This window comes from Acipenser ruthenus, chromosome 7 (genome assembly GCF_902713425.1).
Source record: "Acipenser ruthenus chromosome 7, fAciRut3.2 maternal haplotype, whole genome shotgun sequence".
Lineage (NCBI taxonomy): Eukaryota > Metazoa > Chordata > Actinopteri > Acipenseriformes > Acipenseridae > Acipenser > Acipenser ruthenus.
Genome location: NC_081195.1, coordinates 37,309,431 through 37,334,115, shown reverse-complemented (window position 1 = coordinate 37,334,115; position 24,685 = coordinate 37,309,431). Strand labels below are relative to the sequence as shown.

Sequence of the window (24,685 nt, the reverse complement as noted above, 5' to 3'; positions counted from 1 at the left end):
CCAAAATGAGCTGACAACTATGATTCTACTGGCACAGACATTTTAATGCCAGGTGGGTCTACAAAAGCAATACAGCAATGGCACTGCAATGGCTATGCAATATCCTGAACTCCATAGGTCCCAAGTTTCATCAACTGGGGGGTCTGCCAGGGTTTACTTTGGGATAATACACTGGGATTATAATAGGATCCCTCTGGGGTTTTTGAAATGCATCTGTTTGGTTTCAGAGAACTCATTAGCTTGTCAGTATAGGGTCTCCACTAGGACCCAGCGGAAACATCAATCAACTGAGGCAGCATTGATACGCAATGCATTGTGGGTGATCTCAATCAGAGAGAAGAAAATAACTCTGAGTTTTCTTTTCAGTGTGAAATTTCTCAATCATGATACCTTTTCCGATGTCTATAGTCTCAATACTATAAAAATATTTTCTTTTCGAACATTGGGATCTTACTGTGGTACAGTGGCTCTGAAATACCCCCTCACTCTCCTTCGAAGAGGGAATTCACGACCGCAAAGGCACCAATCTGAATGAAATCAACGTTTATTTTTTATTTTATTACTATATGTCCCAGATACAGAAACTTCAACAGATGCAGACATGCAGAATACTTGGGCATCTGTTGCCCATTTTCATCCTCTTGCTTACTAAATATGTAGGTACGCCTTGAATAGACCATCCTCTCCTCCTCAAATATACAGTCGTGTGCAAATTTATTTGAACACCGCATTGCTTCTGTTGTTTTGATATGTTGTGCAGATGAAATCAAGCCACTGGAACTAAAAAATTGTGGAAAATTGTCAAAATAGACAAATTAGTGATTGTCTAATTTAATTGATGACTTTAACAGGCCACACATGCAATTAATTTAAAATAGGAAGAGAAAAGGAACACAGAGTCACAAATGATGAAATGCAAGTGGTCTAACATTTTCACGCGTGCCTGTTGTTTCTATATCACTGATTACTGACACCAGATTACTGATTACTAAAATTCTCCCACCCAGAGGTTCTCATGCAGGTAGGTATATAAAGGATAGAAAAGACAAATCTTGAGGTGTTCTAATAAATGTGCACGTTACTGTACATATGGAAGATTTTACCCTCCATTTACAACCAGTGCTGAATATTGTCTGGCTGCGACATTTGCTCTGCATTTGAGTTTCTGCAATTGTGGTGGCCAAGACTGCTATAAGAATCAAACACATTATCTCACACCCAGACTACTGTCAAAGTGTTGGCAGCATCATTGAACATGAGATGGCTGTTCATTAACATCTTAAGCATGCATGGTATAAAGAAGGGGCGCCTTTCTATAACTATCTTTATTGGGATCTGGGTAAAGTACGGGGGCTCATTGAGGACATGGGGAAAAAAGTGTTATGTCGAGAACAGAAGATAGATGATCTCAGGATCTTGGCTTAACGGTTGACATGTCGAGATCCGGAGTTCACTTATCTCGTGATCTCGACGTGACATGTTTCGGTAACACTTTACATAAGGTGTCTCTCGTTACTGTGTAATTACATAGTAGTTATTTTGAATATATATATGTATACGATGTTATGATGCATAGTTACAATGTACTCCGTTTTTTGCATGCTATAACCCTTTCCCTAACTGTAACCCTAACTCTAACCCTAACCCTTATCTGATACAATTGTGTACTTACATACAGTATATTGTGCAAAAATACTCACACTTTAAGTACATTGTAACTATGCATGATAACATTGTAATTATGTGTAAGTACACATGTATTTACTAAGTAATGACTAGGACAATCCACAGTAATTAGAGACACTTCATGTAAAGTGTTACCCACATTTCTATTACATTTTATCCAAAAGAACCTCAACGGGAACAAAGACAGTAAAAGAAGCTACGTCTTAGTTGGTGCTTATCTTGGTGAGAGCCGAGTCCAATATCAGCATGAAGTTTTAACACCTACTCTCATGTAATGGAAATCACTGTCCTGACTGAGCCACTGTAGTAAAATGTGGAATCAAGCATAGAAGGCAATTGGAGGCTGTGTGGTCCAGTGGGTAACCAGAAGGTCACCGGTTCAAATCCCACCTCTGCCACTGACTGACTCACTGTGTGACCCTGAGCAAGTCACTTAACCTCCTTGTGTTCCATCCTGTGGATGAGATGTTAAATCAATGTCCTATTTTAAGTGACTCTGCAAATAATACACAGTTCACAGCCTACCTCTGTAAAGCATTTTGTGATGGTGGTCCACTATGAAAGGCGCTATATAAAAAGAGAAGATAGAGAGATATTGTACATGCTAATGACATACAGAACATGGCACAAACAGCCGTGCTCAGCTGTATTGTTGTACAAGTGCAAACAGATTTTGATGTCTGAGGCCAAAGATTCCTCCACTGTAATCACTGGAGTTGCTTTTCAATATGTTGAGGGTTAGGGTTTTTAAAGTGCTGATGGGACTTATTATTTGTTTCAAGTGCAGTAGAATTTAAGGCAGAATTAAAGAATTTAAAGGGGTGTCCTTTTATTTTTGCCAAGATGTTTGCATGTTTTTCCTATCTCCCCCTTGTACATCACATGGACAGCCTGTGGAGGAAAAATAAGCCTCATTGTCAGAGGCACCAGTCAGGGCTTGAAAGAGCATTGCGCAGGACACTATTTGGCTATTTTGTGAGCTTCAGTGCTGTCATTCACAGTAGGGAAGTTTGCCATCCTTTGGAGGGACACTTTTGAGCAAATACTGGCAATTCAGAAATGTATTTAGTTATGTTTTTATTTAGTTACAAATGTGGAGTAGTGGTTAGGGCTCTGGACTCTTGACCGGAGGGTCGTGGGTTCAATCTCAGGTGGGGACACTGCTGCTGTGCCCTTGAGCAAGGTACTTTACCTAGATTGCTCCAATAAAAACCCAACTGTATAAATGGGTAATTGTATGTAAAAATAATGTGATATCTTGTAACAATTTTAAGTCGCCCTAGATAAGGGCGTCAGCTAAGAAATAAATAATAATAAAAAATAATAATTAATTAACCCAATAGAACCAAATAGATTGCCCAACTGCAATAGTTATAGCAATAATAATAATAATAATAATAATAATAATAATAATAATAATAATAATAAAGGTTCTGACTGGTACTACTAAGTAAGATTTTTAATTTCTGAGTTTTTCCATAGTTGAACCTGTTTTTCCATAGCACTAAAATTCACCAGATGGCAGAGCTTGTAAACATTCTGGTTGGTCTATATCTGTTTATCCCACAAACATATATTTGTTTAATTTAGCGTTTTGAAATGTAAATTGAATGAATTGAATATACATACTATATTACTGATTGTGAAAACAAGAATAGCCAAATACATTTTAAAAAGTATGTGCTGTTCATGACTAACACACAGCATGAATGTTTCCTAGTATTGCAATGGACTTGTCTGCTGACTGTCCGTCTTGGAGCCCTGTGATGATCTGGTCATGTCTTTAAAGGGCTTTTGTCATGTGAGATCACACTTGGATGACATCATGATTGTCTGTCTGCTTATGTCATCTGTCAATGTCTGAGCTGGCAGATTAACAAATCAGCTGGTAATTGGCAGGCTATTTTTGATCGGGCACTGAACAGAGATAAACAAACACTCTGATGTCACACCATATGGCTTGGTTTCACAGCTCCTAACCTTATCACTGCCAATTTAAATACAGCAAAAATGGTTCCAATAGACGGCACTGACTTCATCAGGACTTCACCGGTAGCCTGTGGGGTTATGTTGCTGTGGAACTGGAAATACAGAAATAGAGATTAATACAATCTATTTTCAATGTAAGATATACTGTACTGTGCATGCATACCACTGTAATAATATAAACATAAGGAAGCTTTAAATATACACATTAGTGTTCTGCATGCTTCTTTACATTAGAACATGTCAATACTGTAAACATTTGTAAGTTTTCAAATCATATGCTTTTGAGTCCCAAAGTAATATTAACCCATTAAGTGCCATTGTCCTCATTTGAGAACTAAACTGTGTAATTTTCTGGAGCATTTTTAACTGGCCTGTTGTTTTAATTTTCTCTTTAATTATATTGTTATGAGAACTTACTCGAATTTTATTAACAGCAAAATTTAAGTCTAAATGTTTATGTTCATTCTGCAAATACATCCCTTCAGATGCTTTTATGAGGCCTCGATATAAAATAAGAAACTGATGCCTCAAAATGATGCATTTCTTGGTGTTTTCCTTCCTCATGATGATGATAAAGCTCCATTTTCTATGGAGATATATTGATTTAGAATGTATCAAATGACATAAATACAGCTCCTGTTCAGATTTTTTCCAAGACATTTCTTTGGGTGCAGGATGGAAATCAGTTGAATGAAGGATACATGTGTGTGACTCCCATTATAATCTGTCCTGGACCTTTCAATGTGGTGATAATGAGTAGAGGGAGTGACATTAAGAGGACTTGACTGTAGAATGTTGTCTCTACTGCTGTGACGAGGTAAAAATGACATCTTCACACTTCTGATAAAACACTTCACTCCAGTGATAGAATATTTCAAATTGTCGGGTTTTTACAGTGTTGCGTCTTCAGTTTTAGAAATTCCTCTGTCAAGTCCTAATAGCTTACTAATAAATATATAAATTACATTGTAAGAATGTGTTATACATGTGTTTTACATTTCTAAGTGTATTCCCAAGAAGAATAAAAAAATATCCTCAGATCACGTATTCTTATTACAATACGCAATTTGTACATATTTATTGGAAACAACCATTTCAAATTCCATCAATAATCTCGAAATCTGTGTATGCACATGCATTTCTGTCTTTCATCCTTATCATTTTCTTAAAAATAGACACATTGTGGCAGACCACAGACCCACATCTGTGAAGAACATTTTTTTCCCCAGAAACCTAAAAAAAGGCTTGTGTTATTTAATTGAAATATTTGCTTACTGCTTTTAGAGGCATTCATAAGCGTATTTGTATAAGAGTTTGTTGGACTGTGGTCAAATGCAATCCAAAATGCATAGGAGGCTAGGAGTGTGAGATAAACATGTTCATCAGTTGTAGTGTGACAGACAGACAGACATACAGACACACGGACGGACAGACAGGTCAAGGATCCCAACAACAGAGCACAGAGGAACAGATTTTCAAAGCTATTTATTCTGTTAATTTTTGTCTCAAAGGTAAACACGTCACTGTATTGTAAAACAAATAAGAAATTACTTTGGACTACTCACAAGCCCATAGATTAAATGTCTGAGTTGTCTATTTCTGGTAAGGCAACTTTATTGGGTGTGTTTTTACTATCTGAAAAAAATTGTGCTAATGATGTTTTTGAGTAATCAGCTTTGAGAATCTAGCCCAGAAGTTACCAAGCCCTTGTTAAATTAGCTCTGTTTATGTATTTGTAAATTGTATATTGCGTTTAAAAGTACTGTTCATTTTGATTATAAAATGATTATAAAATCTGTTAGGATCCATACCTAAACTCTGAATAGCAATGCCACAAAAACTCCTTCAAAATCTGTGCTACCTAGAAATCTGAGCTACTTGCACAAACTACGCATGCAAGGTTTAATTTAACGAATGCGGAATTCATTTTTGTTTTGTTTTTGTGACACATCTCCAAAACTTTAAACTACCATTTTCGGCGTAAGCATCATTTTGCATAAATTCATTCTGTCGTATTATATATTGAACAAAACTTAATTATATGTAATTTAGATTTGCTGTCTCTTACCCAGGTGACCATTGAATGCAAATGCTGTTTAGAATATACATTTTGAGATTTTGACATTAACATTAAGTTCATGTGAGTAGCCTTACTAAGTTAGCTAGCTATTGTTTGTTATATATGTTTTGTGAAACATATTTATTGTATTTACAGGGTAGCCCATTCTGAGCTGTCACTTCTGCCTCTCCAAATGAGCTCCCTAGGATTTAATGGGTTAAAACCTGTACATTTCAGCCAAAACGCTGGGTAGCCCATTGTGAGTGGCAGAGCGGTTTGTCAGATTAGTCTGTTAATCTGTGTTACCGGGAAGCCCATTTTGAGGGGGAGGCGCAGATTTTCAGAACACATGCTCGTGACTCCTAGCGCTGGCTCAACGGAAGTGATCCACTCAGGAGCTGGGGAGCTCGAACATGCAAGACAGCGACATACACAACAACACTGTAAATAACAAAGTTTCCTTCCGTATAGAAATGCCTGTGAAAGATACAGATTACGAGGAATAGCCTATTTTCATTCACGATACTTAAATGATTATAATAATAAAATAATTTATTTGAATGCATATAAAATCTTGTCGTCCATCTTTATTCAGCAAAGTGTTCCCGACTACCCAGAAGCATTGACCTTTCAGTGATGTTTTCGCTGAAAAAAAACGCTAAAAAAAAAAACAGGTTGCGTTTAGATATTCTGCCTTACCAAGACCCAAGAGAAGTGTTAACTGTGAGCCTGGATTTAGGAATGAAGTTACCTGCAAATTGCTGTGTGCAGATTGACAGCCAATAATTTACTGTGAGCTGTATAAAAGGCAGGTAAAGTAACAGCGGGTTGAGCAGTGCTTGAGAGAAACTGCATGGAGGTAGAAGTATGAGGCTTCCTGGCTGTTCCAAGATTAACCTGCTCTACAAGTGCATGCTGCAATGCCAAGTCCTTTAAACTGAGGGAACACACAGCCACTTTGGGGCTTTGTTTCAGGAGACCAGGTTTCAGCCCCCTGCAAGGCACACCAGGGGAGACTTGGGGTTTGATATAGCAAAGTTGCCTCAAACTAGGTCTCCCGGAACTAGGTTTCAAGTCACTGTTCCTAAAAAAGTGTATATTCCATCAGCTTTAGAGTAAAAAACTGCTTCCTTTAAAGAGTGTTTTTGAGGTTTGGAGAGTATGACCACAGTTGCAGATTACTGTTATCACACATTGCTATCAAATGGGGCACATTGCTTCAAGGAATTTGTGCAATTTCTGTGAGCAGGGGAATATGCAGGGTATTGCAGTGCCTCCATAGCAACACGTGTTTGTTGAGGTTCTGCATTCTTGTGAGGGGAAAGTCACATCACATGAGCCAGCATTTGACAGGTTCTGTTATTAAACTTCCTGCATTGAAAATCGATGCGCAGTATAACATGTCAAAATGACTGAAGGCCTTTTAATTAGGAGCTTATCGTATATAATACATAATAAATCTCCATTGTCACAAAGACGGCCGGAGTGGGTGGCGTCAGACCAGAGCCAGGAAATAAACAGAGACTTGGGGTTTTGGTGAAGCTGAGCGCATGATCGCGCTCAGCATTTAATAAACAGAACAGAAAATAAAAAGTTTGAAACAGAAACACAAAACAGGACATGGCACTGGTAGCCAAAATAAACAGGTAGACAAAACGGACAGACACTAACAAACAGGGACGAACAAACACGGTGAGAAACATTTATTATTATTCTTTTTATCTCCTTCTCCACTCTCGTTCTCCACTCACCGAACACCCAACCCCGACTGAATGAAATGTGCATCTATATATACTGTTGTGCTGGGATTCAATTACTAATGAATTATTCACTTGAATCCCAGCACGTGAATTAATTCTGTGCAACCCCGTGCTCACATATTACATTTAACCAGCACGTGAAGTGATTTGTGCCCTCCTCGTGCCTAAATACAAATCTACATTTTTAAATCACACGTGAAACACAGACCCGTTTATATCCCGTGTACCAATCTATACACCAACATTAACACACGCACGCAACATACAACACATAATATGCACACAGGGGCGGGGCACATTGCCACACCATTTATACTCATACACCGGGAGATAATCATTTATCTTAATGATAACAGTATTATCAGCATTAATCATGCTCCTGACAGTTATCTAAAGTCCACTGGTCATACAATTAAAAACATAAGGCATATCAAGGTCACTTGTTATCAATATATTTGGAAGACTGCAGGGATGAAAATAAGACTCTTACTGCATAGCAGTTTCACCCATTCCAGGTTTTGCCACATCATTTCCCTTCCGGGTCAATGAGTTAGTGTACCGAAGCTACGTCTCTTTTCTACATGACCGACTTCCTTTTAATCCTCGGAACGAAGTGTCAGGCCAAGTAATCCAGGGTACTCTGTTCCCATTACTTAGTGCTCTCACAGGTCAAGAGGGAGATTTACCACCAAGAAGCATTGTCTTTCTGTCACAGCTTGTTATTATGAACTATGGGGCTGAGCTTGGGTTATGAAGGACTACAAAATAACACTTTACTTGTGTCTCTTAACTACACTTAGAAATACCAGAAGGAGTTTAATACATCCAATCACACAATTTCAATCCTTTTTCAATATCTCCATAAAGACTTCTAGTCGAAACATTTGTATTTATGAATTTCCCAGCTATTTATTTTGTCTTTTAAATTGTTGATTGCGGATGCAAAATTCAAATCGCACTTGCAGCCCAGAGGTGCCGGAGAAGTTCAGAGAGCAGTAGGCACTGTATGACATTTGTGGAGCACGAAAATACAAACCAAAAAATAAAAATGTGTCAGAGGAAAGGCAGCAAAGCCCTCTTGGTGCATAGAAAAGAAAAGTAAAGTTTTCTGAGAGGGAGCTGAGAGTCCTTATGGCTGAGGTCAGTCGCATGAAACTGAGTTGTTCGGAAAAGCCACAGCCAACATCAGTTATGCTAGTATCCTGAGGAAATTATATGTGTTGGCCTGCCCTTTTCAGCATGACATCCAGAAATGTTCCTAGCACTTCGGAAAAGGTGGATTGGGCTATCCCACCAGACATTCCAACTGTGGTCTGAAAGGAACCAGAGGCAAGTAGTGCAGAGAACACAACACTCTCACATGTGCAGGGATAGCGATCCCTAGATTGATGCTGGGGTCTAGCTCATCCCTCATTCAGCTATTAGGTCTAGGATGACCTGTGGAGTGAGACGATAACGCTTTAGTACCCCATCCACCGGCATCCCAAACAAAGTGACCCTAGGATCAATTATGCAGGGTCTTCGTCGTCTTGCCCTTCTCTGAACGTGTTCCTGTCTCTCCTTAACAAGAGCCAAGTGTCACCACATCAGGAAGTGTACCACAGCAGCCATCCTGAAGCCAATAACAGCTCTCTGTAGGTGTGTGCTTTTACACAGATCTTAGTTACTCGCTTCTACAATGGTTTGCACCTTGCAAGAGGAGGTGTAAAGTTTTTGCAGGGTCAGCAATTGCCTAAGTGCAAGGCAAAATCCTTACATCACAGTATGTTGACTCAGAAATGTCTTCATCTACACAATGTGGGGAAGCTATAAAAAAAGGCCAACAAGATGCTCGGCTATATTGTGCAAAGTGTTGAATTTAAATCAAGGGAAGTAATGTTAAAACTTTACAATGCATTAGTAAGACCTCACGTAGAATATTGTGTTCAGTTCTGGTCACCTAGCTACAAAAAGGATATTACTGCTCTAGAAAGAGTGCAAAGAAGAGTGACCAGAATTATTCCAGGTTTAAAAGGCATCTCATATGCAGACAGGCTTAAAGAATTGAATCTATTCAGTCTTGAACAAAGAAGACTGCATGGCAATCTGATTCAAGCATTCAAAATTCTAAAAGGTATTGACAATGTCAACCCAAGGGACTTTTTCGACCTGAAAAAAGAAACAAGGACCAGGGGTCACAAATGGAGATTAGATAAAGGGGCATTCAAAACAGAAAATAAGAGGCACTTTTGCTGTGGAATTATATATTACAGACAACAACAAATGGGGCTGCAGTGAATCACTTCAGGTTATAATTGCATCTCGGGGTTCTGGTGAATTCATCATGAAGCACTCAAGCTTCGTTCTTGTGGTTTATGGTGTCACCAGAACCCCTCGATGCAATTATAGCCTTGTAATTCACTGCAACCCTTCTATTGTGTATGTGCATGTGCGAAAAATAAAGCCTTTTATAACCAACTGGAAGAGTCAATTAAAAAGTAAAACGTGTGTGTCTGGCTTTCCCTTTGGGCTATAGTGTGTTTTAAGAATTTATACAGAATATGCTTCCTGTGAGACATCTTTATTCTGTGTGTTCCCTTCAAAAAACAAACACACAAACATCCCTGGCTTACTGGAACCCTTCTGCAAACAGTCCCGCATGCCTTTGGATTGTTCCCCTTTTTATCGCAGGAACATTTTCAAAGGGCAGGAAATTTGGCAAAGTGCTAAAGACGCCATCCCTTCAACACTACAAAGAGCTTCTGTAGCTGACAGCACTGTAGACATCCTCGGCTTATTACTCACAAGCCATGAGTCAGTGGGGCTATTCGACTGCCAGGTAGTTCATGAGATTGAGTTTGAGGTTGAGTTTGCACTGGCTGAAACGATTGGTTTGTGTTCCTCAGACATGTGAAGTATGCAAATATATATATTTCTAAAGATAAAAGTAAAATCACAAATAGAGAAAATAAATATTCAGTCTTAAGAATGCAAACTAGCGACCTTGTTTCAGGTATATTTTGGCCAAAAATGTAACAAAATAAAATATGTATGAGGGGCAGGTACAGCGTTATATAAAAGAATACAGAAACACCTCTCAAACAAGAAATAAAAAAGTAGCTGAACCAATAATTCAACACTTTACAAAAAAAACAACTAACACAACATGAATGGCTTACAATTTGTAGAAGAAATTAGATAATGTACAATACAGAAGAATAAAGGAAAATAAATGGATACATATACTTAATACCAGGATGCCTGAAGGTTTAAATAGAAAGGAATAGTAGATCATTACATCATTAACTATGTAGTAAATGACATCACAAACACATTCATACATTTACATAGAAATAAGTGAGTGTGGTTACCATGGCATCAAAAGCCTAGAAGTACCTCCACTGTTTGTTTTCAAACACACACTGGGAAGTTGGCTCTTTTGAAAAAAAAAAAAAGAATGTAGACAAGAGAATGTGTTAGAAACTGGCTCAGCTGGATTGCATACTTTTTAATTATAAACATAAAAAAATGAAACTGTTACTTTGAAAAACCTGTTGTTGAAAAACCTTGCTATATTATTTTTTAAATGCAGCCTCACAAGCCAGAATTTTTCATATGCAGTACATTATGTGTTGACGGACAGGGGAAAAAAAAAGTGATTTATACAAGAAATCTATTTACATAAATAAAGTAAGATGATTAGCGGTTCATGCTCATTCAATTCTTACAAAACATTCCATAAAACAGTCCTTACAGTTCTGTGCAAAGGGCTGCATATATTGAATATGATTTGTAGCAGCAATAATACAGTAGTAATGGAAATTGTAATGAGAATGACCTTGTTGCAGCTCTATACTGTCGAGTATGATTATTCTGTATTTTATGCGCTATTAGGGACCACCCTGCTGTTTTTTAAAAGCTTATTATCGTGCCAGGAATTGAAAATATTTTCCTTTTCTTTTTCAGCACAGAGAAATCTGTCAGTCTGTTTTTGTGATCCCATTTCCTTCCATTGTTTTGCTTCTGGCAATTAAGTAGCCAGGATCCCTGACAGCTCCAGGATCCAACACTGCAATATTATCTGTTCCCCACTATTGAGCAGAACTTCCTGGCTTATATAAACTGCCTCAAAGACAGTCTGGTTGTATTCGTGTCCATTCGACTGGCAGGGAGAGTCATGGCCTACTCAGGTTGAAGCTGTCTGTCAGTGGGATTGGATTACTGCAGCATCTTATAGGAAAGCTTTACTGCAGACCTGAACACTTTTCACGGCAGTTTAAGGTAAGCTTTGATTCTTAAACATCTGCCACGTGGTTTTGTATTGAGCTAGTATTCTACCCTGAGAGACGGCTGCTTCAGACGATTCCTTCTGCTATTTCAAAACCTGTAGAACATCGGAGCCCCCAGTCCATTGTAGGGATGTTCTGTTTAATTTCCAGGAGTAACCATGTTTAAATGTCTCGTCTTGATCATTGCAATTCCTTGTTTGCTGGTATACCTGCCACTAAACAAATAATATGGATCGCATGCACTGTATAAGACATGCATTCATGCATGAATTAACACTTCTCAAAATCCCCTGGTGGGCGAGTAAAAGGGTATGAATGCATGCCTTATACATGTGATCAACATCATTTGTTACAAATAAACATGGAACTAACAGGGCAGAATTCAAAATGAATTCCTTCAGAACTCAGAGGAAGTGCAGAAGATATTCAGGTGGTATAAATAATGCATTCATAACATCTTGTCTTATTGCAATTCCTTGTTTGTTGGTATATCTGCCACTGAACTCGGAGGCTTCAGCTTGTCCAGAACGCAGCTGCTTTCTCACACTCGTCGTTCTCAACACATTACTCCAGTGCTCAGGTCCTTACACTGGTTACCACTGAGCTACAGAATTGATTTTAAAGTTGCTGTAATAACTCATAAGGTCCTTTATGGATTACTGCCTTCCGATCTCCAAGAACTGCTAACTCTGTAGATTCCTATTGGTTCCTTGAGATACTAAAATGCAGAACTCTTAGTTGTTCCAAAAAATCTTAAATCCGCTGGAGCCGGAGTTTTCTGCTGTGGAGCTCTGTGTTTACAGAACTCTATTCCGGTTGACATCAGGCAGGTTGAAACACTGGATTGTTTGAAGACTGAATTGAAAATATACTTTTTTAAAATGTGCTTTTATATAATTGGTTGTAGCTGGAGTGTATTGTCTATATAACAATACATTTGTATTGGTTTGTATTGTTGTGGTGGGGTAACCTCACCTGTGCGTGTTTTGTGTTATATGTGGTGTGTTATTGTTATATGTATTATTGTAGTTGTGCATGGAGTGTGGGTTATGTAGCACGAGTGATTTAAAATGTATATTTGTATTTAGACACAGGGATTGCACAGTCACTGGCAGATTAAAGTGTGTATGAGCACGGGGAACGTGAGTGTGGAACAGTGGGTGACAGGGAGGCAGTTAATCCTCCGTGAAAAAACACGTGGGAATGTGGCTGGAGCTGTGAATTGAATAAAAGATTAAATGATTAATTAAGGCTCCAGCTACAGGTGGATAAACAGGGTGATCACGGGTGACACGAAGTTGGTATGTTCAGGGAGAAAGAATGGGAGAGAGAAGGAGAAAAATAATTAAAATCATAACAATTGCGACGAGACGTTGGAGTGGAAACAGCACGGTACTTGCTTTATAGTGTTTGTTTATTTTGGCCTTCATGCCGATTTATTTTGAGTTCAGTGTTTCTTCCTGTTTTGTTAAAAATCTTTTGTTTCTTTAATTAAAACGCGCCACAGCGCTTTTCATCGCCCAGTCTGTCTGTTGTCTGTCTATTTGCTTCCTGGCCTGACGTCACCACCAGCCAGCCTGTTCACAATTATATTTAAACATATTAGGAGTTTTTGTTACCAATCAAAAAGCCCTCCATTGGGATTCTGTTACATTTTCATGACGCACTGCAATATTATAAAAAGTGTCCCATTGTAAAAGCATAGCAAAGTGTAATAAAGCACAGTGAAATCATAGTAAAGCATAGGAAAGCACTGTAAAGCACAGAGAGGTGTTCACCGTGGTGAACTGTTAGATAAACTCTTCTCAGAAAAAAGAGTGTTGACTAAGAACCATTCACCAGCGATGTGCTGGTGAATGGGAGGAATAATGCACCCTGTGGAGTGTCGTTCTGCACGAGAACCTGTGGATTGTTTGACACGCCAATTCAACGCTTTGAGTTGTTTATGAATCTTTAAAATATATTGTTTATTACATTCCCAAGAATTACAATAAAAGTGTTGATGGCTGCACGTCACACAAATGTACAAATGGGAAAACATGTTGGCCGAAATACACAAAGCTATTTACTCAGAAAGGAGAATCGGTAACACTTTACATTAAGTGTATCTAATTACTGGTACTCACACATAATTTCAGTGTTCTTAGTTACAATGTACTAAACGTGTGAATCTTTTTGCATGATATATGCAAGTAAACAATTGTATCAGGAAATCTTTAGGGTTAGCGTTAGGGTTAGGGTTAGAGTTACGGTTATATCATGCAAAAAGATTTACCCGTTAAGTACATTGTAACTATGCATAACAACATTGTAATTATGTGTAAGTACACATGTATTAGTTAAGTAAATACTATGCAAATACACAGTAAGAGACAGCTTTCTTATGTTTTTACCACAATGCATTGTATACAGAGTGCACAGTGCAATAGATTGTATATTGAAAAGAAAACAGGTCACATGTAAACTTTTATGTACATTTTTAGACTTATTATTTACACCTGTAATGAGAACTCTTGACAAATATTAAAAAATAAAAAGCGGAATTCTGCGGTCGAAAAACCGTCCGGTGATTGTGTGATTGGTGCCAAATCTAAATGTGTTATTTGAGTGGCATACCACAGGCATCTAATATGAATATAAATACTGCCAGCATCTTCTATCCTCCAGTACACTGCTCGCCAAATAATACCTTTGTGTTATTATAAAGTAAAACTAATTTAACTACAATTATTTGTGTGTGTATCTTGTTTCCTTTAAATACTTTGCCACAGATGGAATTCTACATGCAGAGGGTACTGATGTGGGCTTTGGCCTTGCAAATAATAGGTAGGTGATTACTTCATTGTATATATTATAAGCCCAGCCTCCATTGAAAGCTATCAACAGAAACTAGATCTCGCACTCAGAATGTCAACGACAAAGAGTTCTAGACGTTTAAACCACAACAGAATCTATTTGAACAGATTGAATATGTTAATATCAGCTTTTTATCCTTTTTTTATTTAGATTTAATGACTTAATGTTTCTATGTGTTTGGTGTCACCCTCTAATAAAGGTGAGAGTGGGCTTTCTCTTGCACTCTTTGTATGACAGCCTGACCCAGCAAAGAGTGTTCGAGAAATACCTTCTCAGCTTGATTAGAGGCAGTCACTGAACTCTTAAAAACATACATTACACAGCACAGCATGTTCTAAAAGGAATGTCCTTTCACCCGGATTTTAATCTTTATATGTTTACTGCACCATATCTGCATATGCATTTCTCTCCCCTACCCTCCGGTTATAACTCTTTCACAATAGGAAAGAGAACTCCATTGGAATTAATTTGTCAGTAAAAACACACAAAGCTCATAGACCTCAATTAGCACTTGGTAGCTTTGGGTAGTCCAAGATCAGTGCTAGCTAACATATTTATCACCCTAGGTTAGTTCTCCTGTAGACTAGTGTGCTCGACTAGTTTTCCTTTGGTTTAACTCTGCTTTCTTTATCCAGACTGGCCCAGCTCAGCCCTGGTTTCTGGGAAGGGTGGCGACGCCCTTACAGGCCGATGCAGCCTCTTCGGAAAGGACCACATACAGACCTTCGATGGGAATTTCTACGACTTCCCAGGAGACTGCAGCTACAAGCTGGCCGGGGACTGTCAGAAACGCTCCTTCTCGCTGCTGGGTCAGTGTGCATTATCACAGACTGAACCACGTGTGACAAGCCAGGGATCATCTTTCTGTTTCAATGTCTCAGTACGCCTACCACCTGTGACTGGATTCAGAACGGGAGCTGGTCTGGACTGTGGACCAACAGCGTTGATACTAAAACCAACATTTATTGCATGTCAGGGGAGCACATTCAGAATGTCAATACTTTACAAATGAGGATACGGCATGAATGTGAATTGCTGGTAGATTATTATTATTATTTTTTACCATGCTATGTTTCTCCTCTTTGTAGGTGACTTCCAGAAAGGGCAAAGAAAAAGCGTGTCTGTCTATCTGGGAGAATTCTTTGAAATCCATCTGTTTTTGGACGGCACTGTCACTCAAGGAGAGAAAAGGTGAAACTAAACGGGAACGAAACCTAGCAGAGGATTACCTTACTTGCACATGATTTCAGCAATAGAACTTATCTAGTGGCTTTAACTGCCTGTGAGCTGCTTTGAACTGCTTTGAGCTGCTTTGAGTTGCTTTGAGTTGCTGTGAGCTGCTTTGAGCTGCTTTGAGTTGCTTTGAGCTGCTTTGAGTTGCTTTGAGCTGCTTTGAGCTGCTTTGAGTTGCTTTGAGTTGCTTTGAGCTGCTTTGGGCTGCTTTGAGTTGCTTTGAGCTGCTTTGAGTTGCTTTGAGCTGCTTTGAGCTGCTTTGAGTTGCTTTGAGCTGCTTTGAGTTGCTTTGAGTTGCTTTGAGTTGCTTTGAGTTGCTGTGAGCTGCTTTGAGCTGCTTTGAGCTGAAAGAATGATAGTAACTCAATATGGGAGCAGCTCAGCAGTTTGTAGGATTGTGTTTCATCACTTATAATTGCAACATTAAGTAGGTTAAATATAGGTCAGTACATATATTTTATCTTGTCAAAGCTTGATATAATACATGTCGAAACCATGTCTTTGAGCTTATCTTTCGTACACAGTCATTTCCACTTGACATTTTTACCTTGTATACATAGTTCACTGAGCACATAATTCAACCACATAACTCCCACATATTCTCCTCTTAGAGCTAGAAAACTCTCTCACTGCAGTTGCTGGTCCACTTGGTGTACGTGATCACCACAGACTGATTGCTATTGTAAAATATTAAAGCAACTAAAAAATTAATAAATACAATTACATTTGAAGCTAGTTATTCTTTAATAAATACAACGTGCAATACGTTATTAGATGTTTCTAGTCATGCTATAAAAGTAAAGTTGTGAAAAATATTCACGGAATGAATTCCCTTGTCTTGGTTTTATTCCCCAGGCTGTCACTACCCTATGCCTCCAGTGGTATCTTCATAGAGACAGAGGCAGGATACTACAAGGTGTCCAGTGAGGAGTATGGCTTTCAGATTATGATTGACAGCAACGGGAATATTCACACGCTGCTCTCCACGAAGCATTCCAACAGGACATGCGGCCTCTGCGGAAACTTCAACGATGTCCCTGAGGACGATTACATGGCTCAGGAGGGTACGCTCTGGAGTTTGATGACATGGCATGGAAATAACTCATGGGGATTTAGCCACATAAGTGATATACATATCAGCACTGTGTGATACATGAAATCCATGAATTAATAAGATTGATATGCAATTCAGAAAGAAAAGCTTGAGTCCATTGTGAAGAACCCTCTAACTAATATGAACTGAAAGAATTAATGATAGCACACAGGAATATCTCTCCCTGTGCTGTTTACAGTGAGGGTTTCCAAATGTCCCATCCATCAATGAATGGAGTGTACATACAAACATATGCTGATAATGACAAACTTCAGATTTTAACATCACCCAAACAGTAAGCTTACAGTATGTTTTATTCTGCGGGGTGTAGAATGACTGTCGCGGGTCTGAGGGTCACTTGGGTGGTCTGTAGTCTGAGTGATTTGACTTAGGTGCAACAATGACTCCTGATCGTATTTTAATCCTTGGTTTTGATGTTTTTTTTTCCAGAGTTTCTGACAGAGAACAGCTACGACTTTGCTAATTCCTGGGCCCTTCATGGTGCTGGAGCACCCTGCAAAAGGGTGCTCCCCGCCAGCCAAACCTGCAATGTTTCTACTGAGACACAAGAGGTACTGTGAGCACAGGGGAGGGATGTGGCCCACTATTAGCACTCCTTGGGAACATGTCAAATTAAAAACATTTTATATGTTTAAACCTGTAACATTATAAATAAACCTAATCTAAACTGTCCTTTATTCATTTGAATAAATATTGTGAACGATGGAAATCACATAGAATATGCACTGAGTGAAAATAACATTTTTTGAAACACTTTAATTTTAGTAAATAAAATAAATTGCAAAAACTAAACAGGCATTTTTTTTTTATCAAACCTTTAAATTAGGTACCTTTGTATACTAGAACATTTTAGAAATTCAGTTATTTTTCTTGGTCATCAAACAAGAAAGAAGTGCATGTCTCTTATTATTCCCATTCATAAATACCAGAGCAGGAATCACTTTGAGTAAAACCAGTACAGCGTGCACAAGAACATAACTCTTAAATCCTAATTTCTGAACACTGTGTTACTAAAACGTCCAGCCGTTACCTCTCACGCTGAACTGTAATAAAAAAAAATAAATAAATAATAATCTGCACAATACAGAAGGTAACGGGAGCCTTGCATAAGTTTCTTTTTTCGCCACTACTCTGTACAACCAAATACAACTTGCAAAATCACATTCAGTTGGCTTGCAACATCCCACCCCCCCAAAAAAAAACGTTTGTTTTTTTTATTAGTTTCCAACAAAACATATTCTAGTGTTATTTTAAGATGACTGTGAATGAGCCAGTAATCAGTAGAAAATAGCAGTATATCCAAACATTTTAATAAATCAATTACAGGTATGTAACAAGATTTATGAGTTTGAGTAATAAATTGATTTAGTTAATACTGAAACATACATCAAAGTACTCAATATTTTAAATGTTAATACTGTAGCTAATTACAGTCCACCAATACTGCCTTGCTACACTTTATTTTTCTACAGTTTCAGCTGCCGGCGCCTGCTTTTCGGTATTAATAGGAAAAAAAAATACATACAATGTTATTGCTCCCGCAGCCCGCCTGGGACTGTGGACCAGAGTATGGGAACTCCTGTCACAACACACAATCATAATTTAAAAATTAAACATGTAAGTTAGCTTTAACACTGTAAAAATGGTTCATTTTTAACTGTATATGATTGTGGTCCAATGTAGTTTAGTTCACCGAATAGACGTCAGTTCATTTCCAATCAAAAAACTGGAAATTTTGATTGAGGCATGAGAATTAAAAATGAATATATGTATATGTTATTAATAATAATGGCTTCCTTTCTTTCACCCTCTCCACCTCTTCTTCTCCCCCTCCCCTCCCCTCCTCCTTCTCCCCTCTCTCCCTCCCCTCCCCTCCTTCTCCCCTCTCTCCCTCCCCTCCTCTCCCCTCTCTCTCTCCCCCTCCCCTCTCCCCCCCCCCTCTCCCAGGATCCCATGTCGAGGTGTCGGATCCTGTCCAGCTCTCCTGTGTTCCTGAAATGCGCTCACGTTGTGGACCCCGAGCCCTTTGTCACCATGTGCGAGGACGACACCTGCCACTGCCACGAGGGTCCTGAGTGCCAATGCCATGCCTTCCTGGAGTACGCCAGGACCTGCGCCCAGAGAGGCGTGATCCTGAGGGGCTGGCCCGCAGAGAGCCACTGCAGTGAGTATGGGGGGGGGGGGTAATAAAACATTGCGACTGAGACCAGGAGAAAATATTGAGGGGCTGACATCAGAGAAAGGGGTGGAGACATAAAAAAAAACTGCAATCCGCTGTAACACTTTATGTTAAGTGTGTCTAATGACTGTGTATGTACATACTAGTTACATAGTAATTACATGTGTACTTACACATAATTACAAAACCAGAGAGAGGGGAGAATAATAGTTAAAATGTACTTCATGTGTAACTCTTTTTGCACGATATATGTAAGTACACAATTGTGTCAGAAACGGTTAGGGATAGGGTTAAAGTTATAGGGTTAGGGCTAGCACAAGTAGTCTATCATTTTCACCCATGAGTGTCCTATTGTTTCTATATCACTGATTAAAGAGCGGAAATTGAAATTCTCACACCCAGAGGTTTTCATGCAGGTATAAATATAAAGGATATAAATGACGACTCTTGAGGTGTTCTGATAGATATGCACAGTGCTGCATGTCCTATCTCTGTGCTTTATTAACACGCAGGTGTGATTGTTCTGTTGCAGGTCCACGGTGTCCCTTTGGTATGCAATACAACGAGTGCACCAGTCCCTGCAGCCACACCTGCCAGAGTCTCAACATCAGTGACGTGTGCAAGGAGGGCTGTGGCGATGGCTGCAGCTGCCCAGGTGAGAAAAACAAATACAAGCGTTCTCTAGGGTTCCATCAACGTTTCCTCTGTGAACTAGGAACTCTCATTGCATGGGAGTCTTTCACTCACCGGGTAGACTAGCAATGGGGGTTCAGGAGGAATGCGGGAGAGCCCAGATCAGCTCGGATTGACAGTCAGTGCTTGCTCATGGAAAACAAGGTATTATTCACTGTGAACTCCAAAGCTGGCTTCCTTGAGCACACTAAGGTGTGCTGATCTCAATTTCTTCACTCTTTAGCTATTATTTCAGCTATAGTTTTACCTCTGGGTTAATCTGTAGACCCACTTAATGCAATTAAAATCCAGTGGAATGGGGTTTGCCCTTATGAAAGTTCACCACAGTATCGTTGCACAGTTTCCCCCCATGCACCATAGTTTACCCTGGTTTGCCATGTATATTAATGTACAATGCTTCCCTATGCTTTACCATGCTTTCACTGTGCTCTGTTATGTCGCTTTGCTGTTGCTTTTACTGTGGTAAGCTTTTATAAGGTTGGGAACAATCAAGTAGCATTCTGATCCACTGTATAGATCATTAAAATAGCTGCACTATATTATCTGTGCATTGACAATGTACAGTCGTGTGCACATGTATTAGATCACCCCATTGCTTCTGTACTTTAGATTTGCTATGTATATGAAATTAAACCACCTCGCTATTCTTTACAATGCTTACCGATGTAAAGTATCTAAAACCGGTAAGGAAGTCCAGAGCTGTGCAGTGAAAGGCTGTTGAGTCCTCTCTGGCTCATTGAGCACCACAGTATGGCTCTGTCGAAGTCTACCCTTTAAGGTTTTTAATGGGTATGAAAGGACAATCTGTACTCTTTGGTAAAGACAAGCAATGAAACAATGCAATGCTAAACTGATGTTGTTTTAAACGACGTGTTCAATGAGAAATTTTAAGCTGTATACTGTAGTTGCTAGACTATAAAATATGATTTTTAGTAAACTAAACTTTTTTTGTGTAATATATATATATATATATATATATATATATATATATATATATATATATATATAGATAGATAGATAGATAGATAGATAGATAGATAGATAGATAGATAGATATAGTGTCTGTCTCTATACAAACTCCCTGGTAATCAGTTAGGGTCTTTGTTGGACTACTCCCAACATGGTCCATTGATAGTGTCATGGTCCACTGATAATGTCATGCTGTAAGTCATTATTATTGTTAAGAATTGCATTCATTTATTGGGACAAAATCTATCATTGTTTCGAAATATGAATTCCAAGAGTAAGTCGCTTGAAAATGTCATTTTAATTGATTCTTTACATTTCTAATGCCACTAAAATTGAAAAGGATTTTCTTATAATCCAGGGCAGGCAAAGGCACGTGAAACAAGCAATGTGATTGGTCGAGCAAGGTTCCAGCTGTCTGTATATTGGATGGATACAGACAGTTGGATACAGACACCTTGTCACATATTCTAAATCACTGTGCTGCCTCACAGAATTTAAAGTACTGGTGTAGTGTTATAAAGTGGTACATCATCACAATGTGGTACGCGTACCAAAACCTGACCCATGTAATGTTAGAAAGTGGTACGCTGTCACATTGAAAGTGGTACGTTGTGAGATTTTGGTACTGGGGCAATCAATTGTGAGGTTTTTCCTATTGTCAAATGAGGTACATTTACCATTAATTATACATAATTTTTTTGCAAACTATTAATTATACATAATTTTTTTGCAAACCATTAATTATACATAATTTTTTTGCAAACCATTAATTATACATTATTTTTTGCAAACCATTAATTATGCATCATTTTTTGCAAACTTAAACTGGAAACAGACAATAATTTCTCTAAAAAGAAAAAAACTATTCACGACGAACTAGTGACCAATTAGCAAAAACATCCCAAAAATAGTAAGTAGACATGCCGATTTGGATGAAGAACAATTAAATGAACTGGAAGATAGCAAAATAGAAAGAAATACTGAAAACAAATCTCTGTGTCTATGCTCACTCATTCTGACTTTGTCACTTCAAATAATGTATTTTTAGTGGTTTGTAAACACTAAAGAAAAAAACAAAAAGACACTTGTGCACATTATCAACCCCTCTCTGACACCTGGAATTACTGGAATCCGAGACGTTGTTGAATTTATTTTTATTCTTCCCATATGTTCTGCTCAAACAGTGTGTCTGCAGTGACAGGAAAAACAAAAAAACTCAGTGTCGTCTCAACTCTGCCCCCTGGTGTATCTTCAATGGCAATGTGCACAATATCAAAAATAAAGATGTACTTTCTTTTGCATGTTTTAATTAAATTAATTTTGCATGTTTTAATTAAATTAATTTAGTTTAACTTAGTGTGTAGTTCAAAGTTATAAATGGGACTACGTTATTGGCGTAAGGATATTTAATTAAAAAAAATAATAATTTATGCTTTTTTGCCCCTTCAAATCCACTATTTGACCTGGATTATAAATGCAATAAGGCCCTTATACGTGGATGTGGCAATGTGCCCCGCCCTGTGTGCTTATTATGTGTTGTATGTTGCGTGCGTGTTTTAATGTCGGTGTATAGAGATTGGTACACGGGATATAAACGGGTCTGTGTTTCACGTGTATTTAAAAATGTAGATTTATATTTAGGCACGAGGAGGGCACAAATCACTTCACGTGCTAGTTAAATGTAATATGTGAGCACGGGGTTGCACAGAATTAATTCACGTGCTGGGATTCAAGTGAGTAATTAATTAGTAATTGAATCCCAGCACAACAGTATATATAGATGCACATTTCTGTCACTCGTGGTTGGGTGTTCGAGAGTGGAGAACGGGTGAGAGAGAAGGGGAAAGTAAATATAAGTGAATAATAAGTGTTGGTAGTACTCACCGTGTTTGTTTGTCTCTCCGTGCACCGTTTGTTAAGTGTTTAGTACGTTTTGTTTGTCTCTTTATTTTGGCGTGAAGTGCCGTGTCCTGTTTTTGTGTTTAAAACCCTTTATTTTCTGTTCTGTTTGTTTATTAAATGCTGAGCGCGATCACGCGCCCAGCTTCACCAAACAACATCTCTCTGTTTATTTATTTCCTGGCTCTGGTCTGACACCACCCACTCCGGCCGTCTTTGTGACAGTGGAATATACAGACTTCTCAGGGGTTGAAGACACTCGATTAGTGATGGGAATTAAATTGAAATATAACTTCTAAGGAGAGTCTTCCCCTAGTGGCCTGTACTGGAACAACACATTTCACTAATTCCATTTGTAATAACAGTGAAGCCCTGTAGTTCTAGTTCATTCCTGCTTATATGAAGCTGACACTTCCTCCTTTCATGATGAAGTTTCCATACCAACTCACAAGTGACAGACTTGAATATCCTCCAAAGAGGAAGATAAATAAAAGCCTTCTTGTTGTCAGAGGCTTATTTAATTTAAACACCTTGTATCATTTTGTTTTACCCAAGGACTGACCTTGTATCAGTTTACATGAAATGAGCCAAAATAGCAGTAAGATGTATCATTCTGAACTCCACAAACCTGTATTATCAAATAAATGAATACATAAATAATAAATGTACGCACTCTCCTAAAAGTGAACTCCAATAGTATTAAAAATATAAAAAGGAAAATAAATAACAAAAAAATGATAGAGAGAAGACCCTTTCTGTGCAGAAAAGATCTCTAATGCAACCCTGAGGGTTTCATCTCTGGTACACAAGATTTCAGTCCCTGATCTGTTCATTCTCTGTAGTACTGGATCTGTCACAGTGTCTGCGGTACTGGATCTGTCACAGTCTCTGTGGTACTGGATCTGTTGCTGTCTCTGTGTTTTGCTGGATCTGTTGCTGTCTCTGTGTTTTACTGGATCTGTTGCTGTCTCTGTGTTTTACTGGATCTGTTGTTGTCTCAGTGGTACTGGATCTGTTGCTGTCTCTGTGTTTTACTGGATCTGTCACAGTCTCTGTGGTACTGGATCTGTTGCTGTCTCTCTGTGGTACTGGATCTGTCACAGTCTCTGTGGTACTGGATCTGTTGTTGTCTCAGTGGTACTGGATCTGTTGCTGTCTCTCTGTGGTACTGGATCTGTTGCTGTCTCTGTGTTTTACTGGATCTGTTGCTGTCTCTGTGTTTTACTGGATCTGTTGCTGTCTCTGGTTTACTGGATCTCTCACCGTGTGTCTGTATTTGGCAGAGGGGAAGGTTCTGGATGGAGAGCACTGTGTCGACTCCTCTCAGTGCTCCTGCACCCACACGGGCCGTCGCTACCCCCCTGGCTCCAGCATTGCCCAGGACTGCAACACCTGGTCAGTACACACAGCACTCTGAACACAGAGCAAGAGAAACACAGGCACTGCCCTCTAAACGACACCTGAGAAAGAATAGGGGCCCATCGCTCTCATTTACTAAATGTAATAAAACCATCCTGAGACATGCTTGTTGAGGAAAGAACTGTGCTTCTGTTTTACAGCATATGCAGACACGGACTGTGGGAGTGTAGCAATGAAGAGTGCCCAGGTAAGACTTCATAATAACAACTCAGGTTGGTTTCACCACTCTCATCACACCCTACCTTTGAAGTATGTAAGCGCTGTATCACCGCCTTGTGGGTGGAGCTCTCTTGTGGGTGGAGCTCTCTTGTGGGTGGAGCTCTCTTGCACCCACTTCGGCGGTCAAAAGGCAGATCTCAAACTCAACACGCAAGGCAGTTTCTGTATCTGGGACACATAGTAATAAAATAAAAAATAAACTTTAGTTTTATTCAGATTGACGCCTTTGCGGTCGTGAACTACGCCTATGAACTAAGCAAACCATGAGGCTGATATCTCTCAGTTCAGTTTGAATGTTTAGTGAATGGCTAAACATTTAATAGCAGTAAGCTAACCTACAGT

At 38.8% G+C, this 24,685-nt stretch overlaps 1 protein-coding gene across 1 annotated transcript in view; it reads left to right on the top strand.

Moving 5' to 3' along the window:
• Nucleotides 1–11,610: 11,610 nt before the first annotated feature.
• LOC117415837 (von Willebrand factor-like) overlaps nt 11,611–24,685 on the top strand; it is a 56,557-nt gene continuing 43,482 nt past the window's right edge. Inside the window, 10 exon segments of the mRNA XM_034026685.3 lie at nt 11,611–11,754; nt 14,534–14,588; nt 15,254–15,427; nt 15,707–15,809; nt 16,707–16,915; nt 17,395–17,516; nt 18,913–19,129; nt 19,677–19,799; nt 23,989–24,100; nt 24,265–24,311. Of these exon segments, the coding sequence (XP_033882576.3) occupies nt 14,534–14,588; nt 15,254–15,427; nt 15,707–15,809; nt 16,707–16,915; nt 17,395–17,516; nt 18,913–19,129; nt 19,677–19,799; nt 23,989–24,100; nt 24,265–24,311 (1,162 nt within the window). The 5' untranslated portion in view covers nt 11,611–11,754.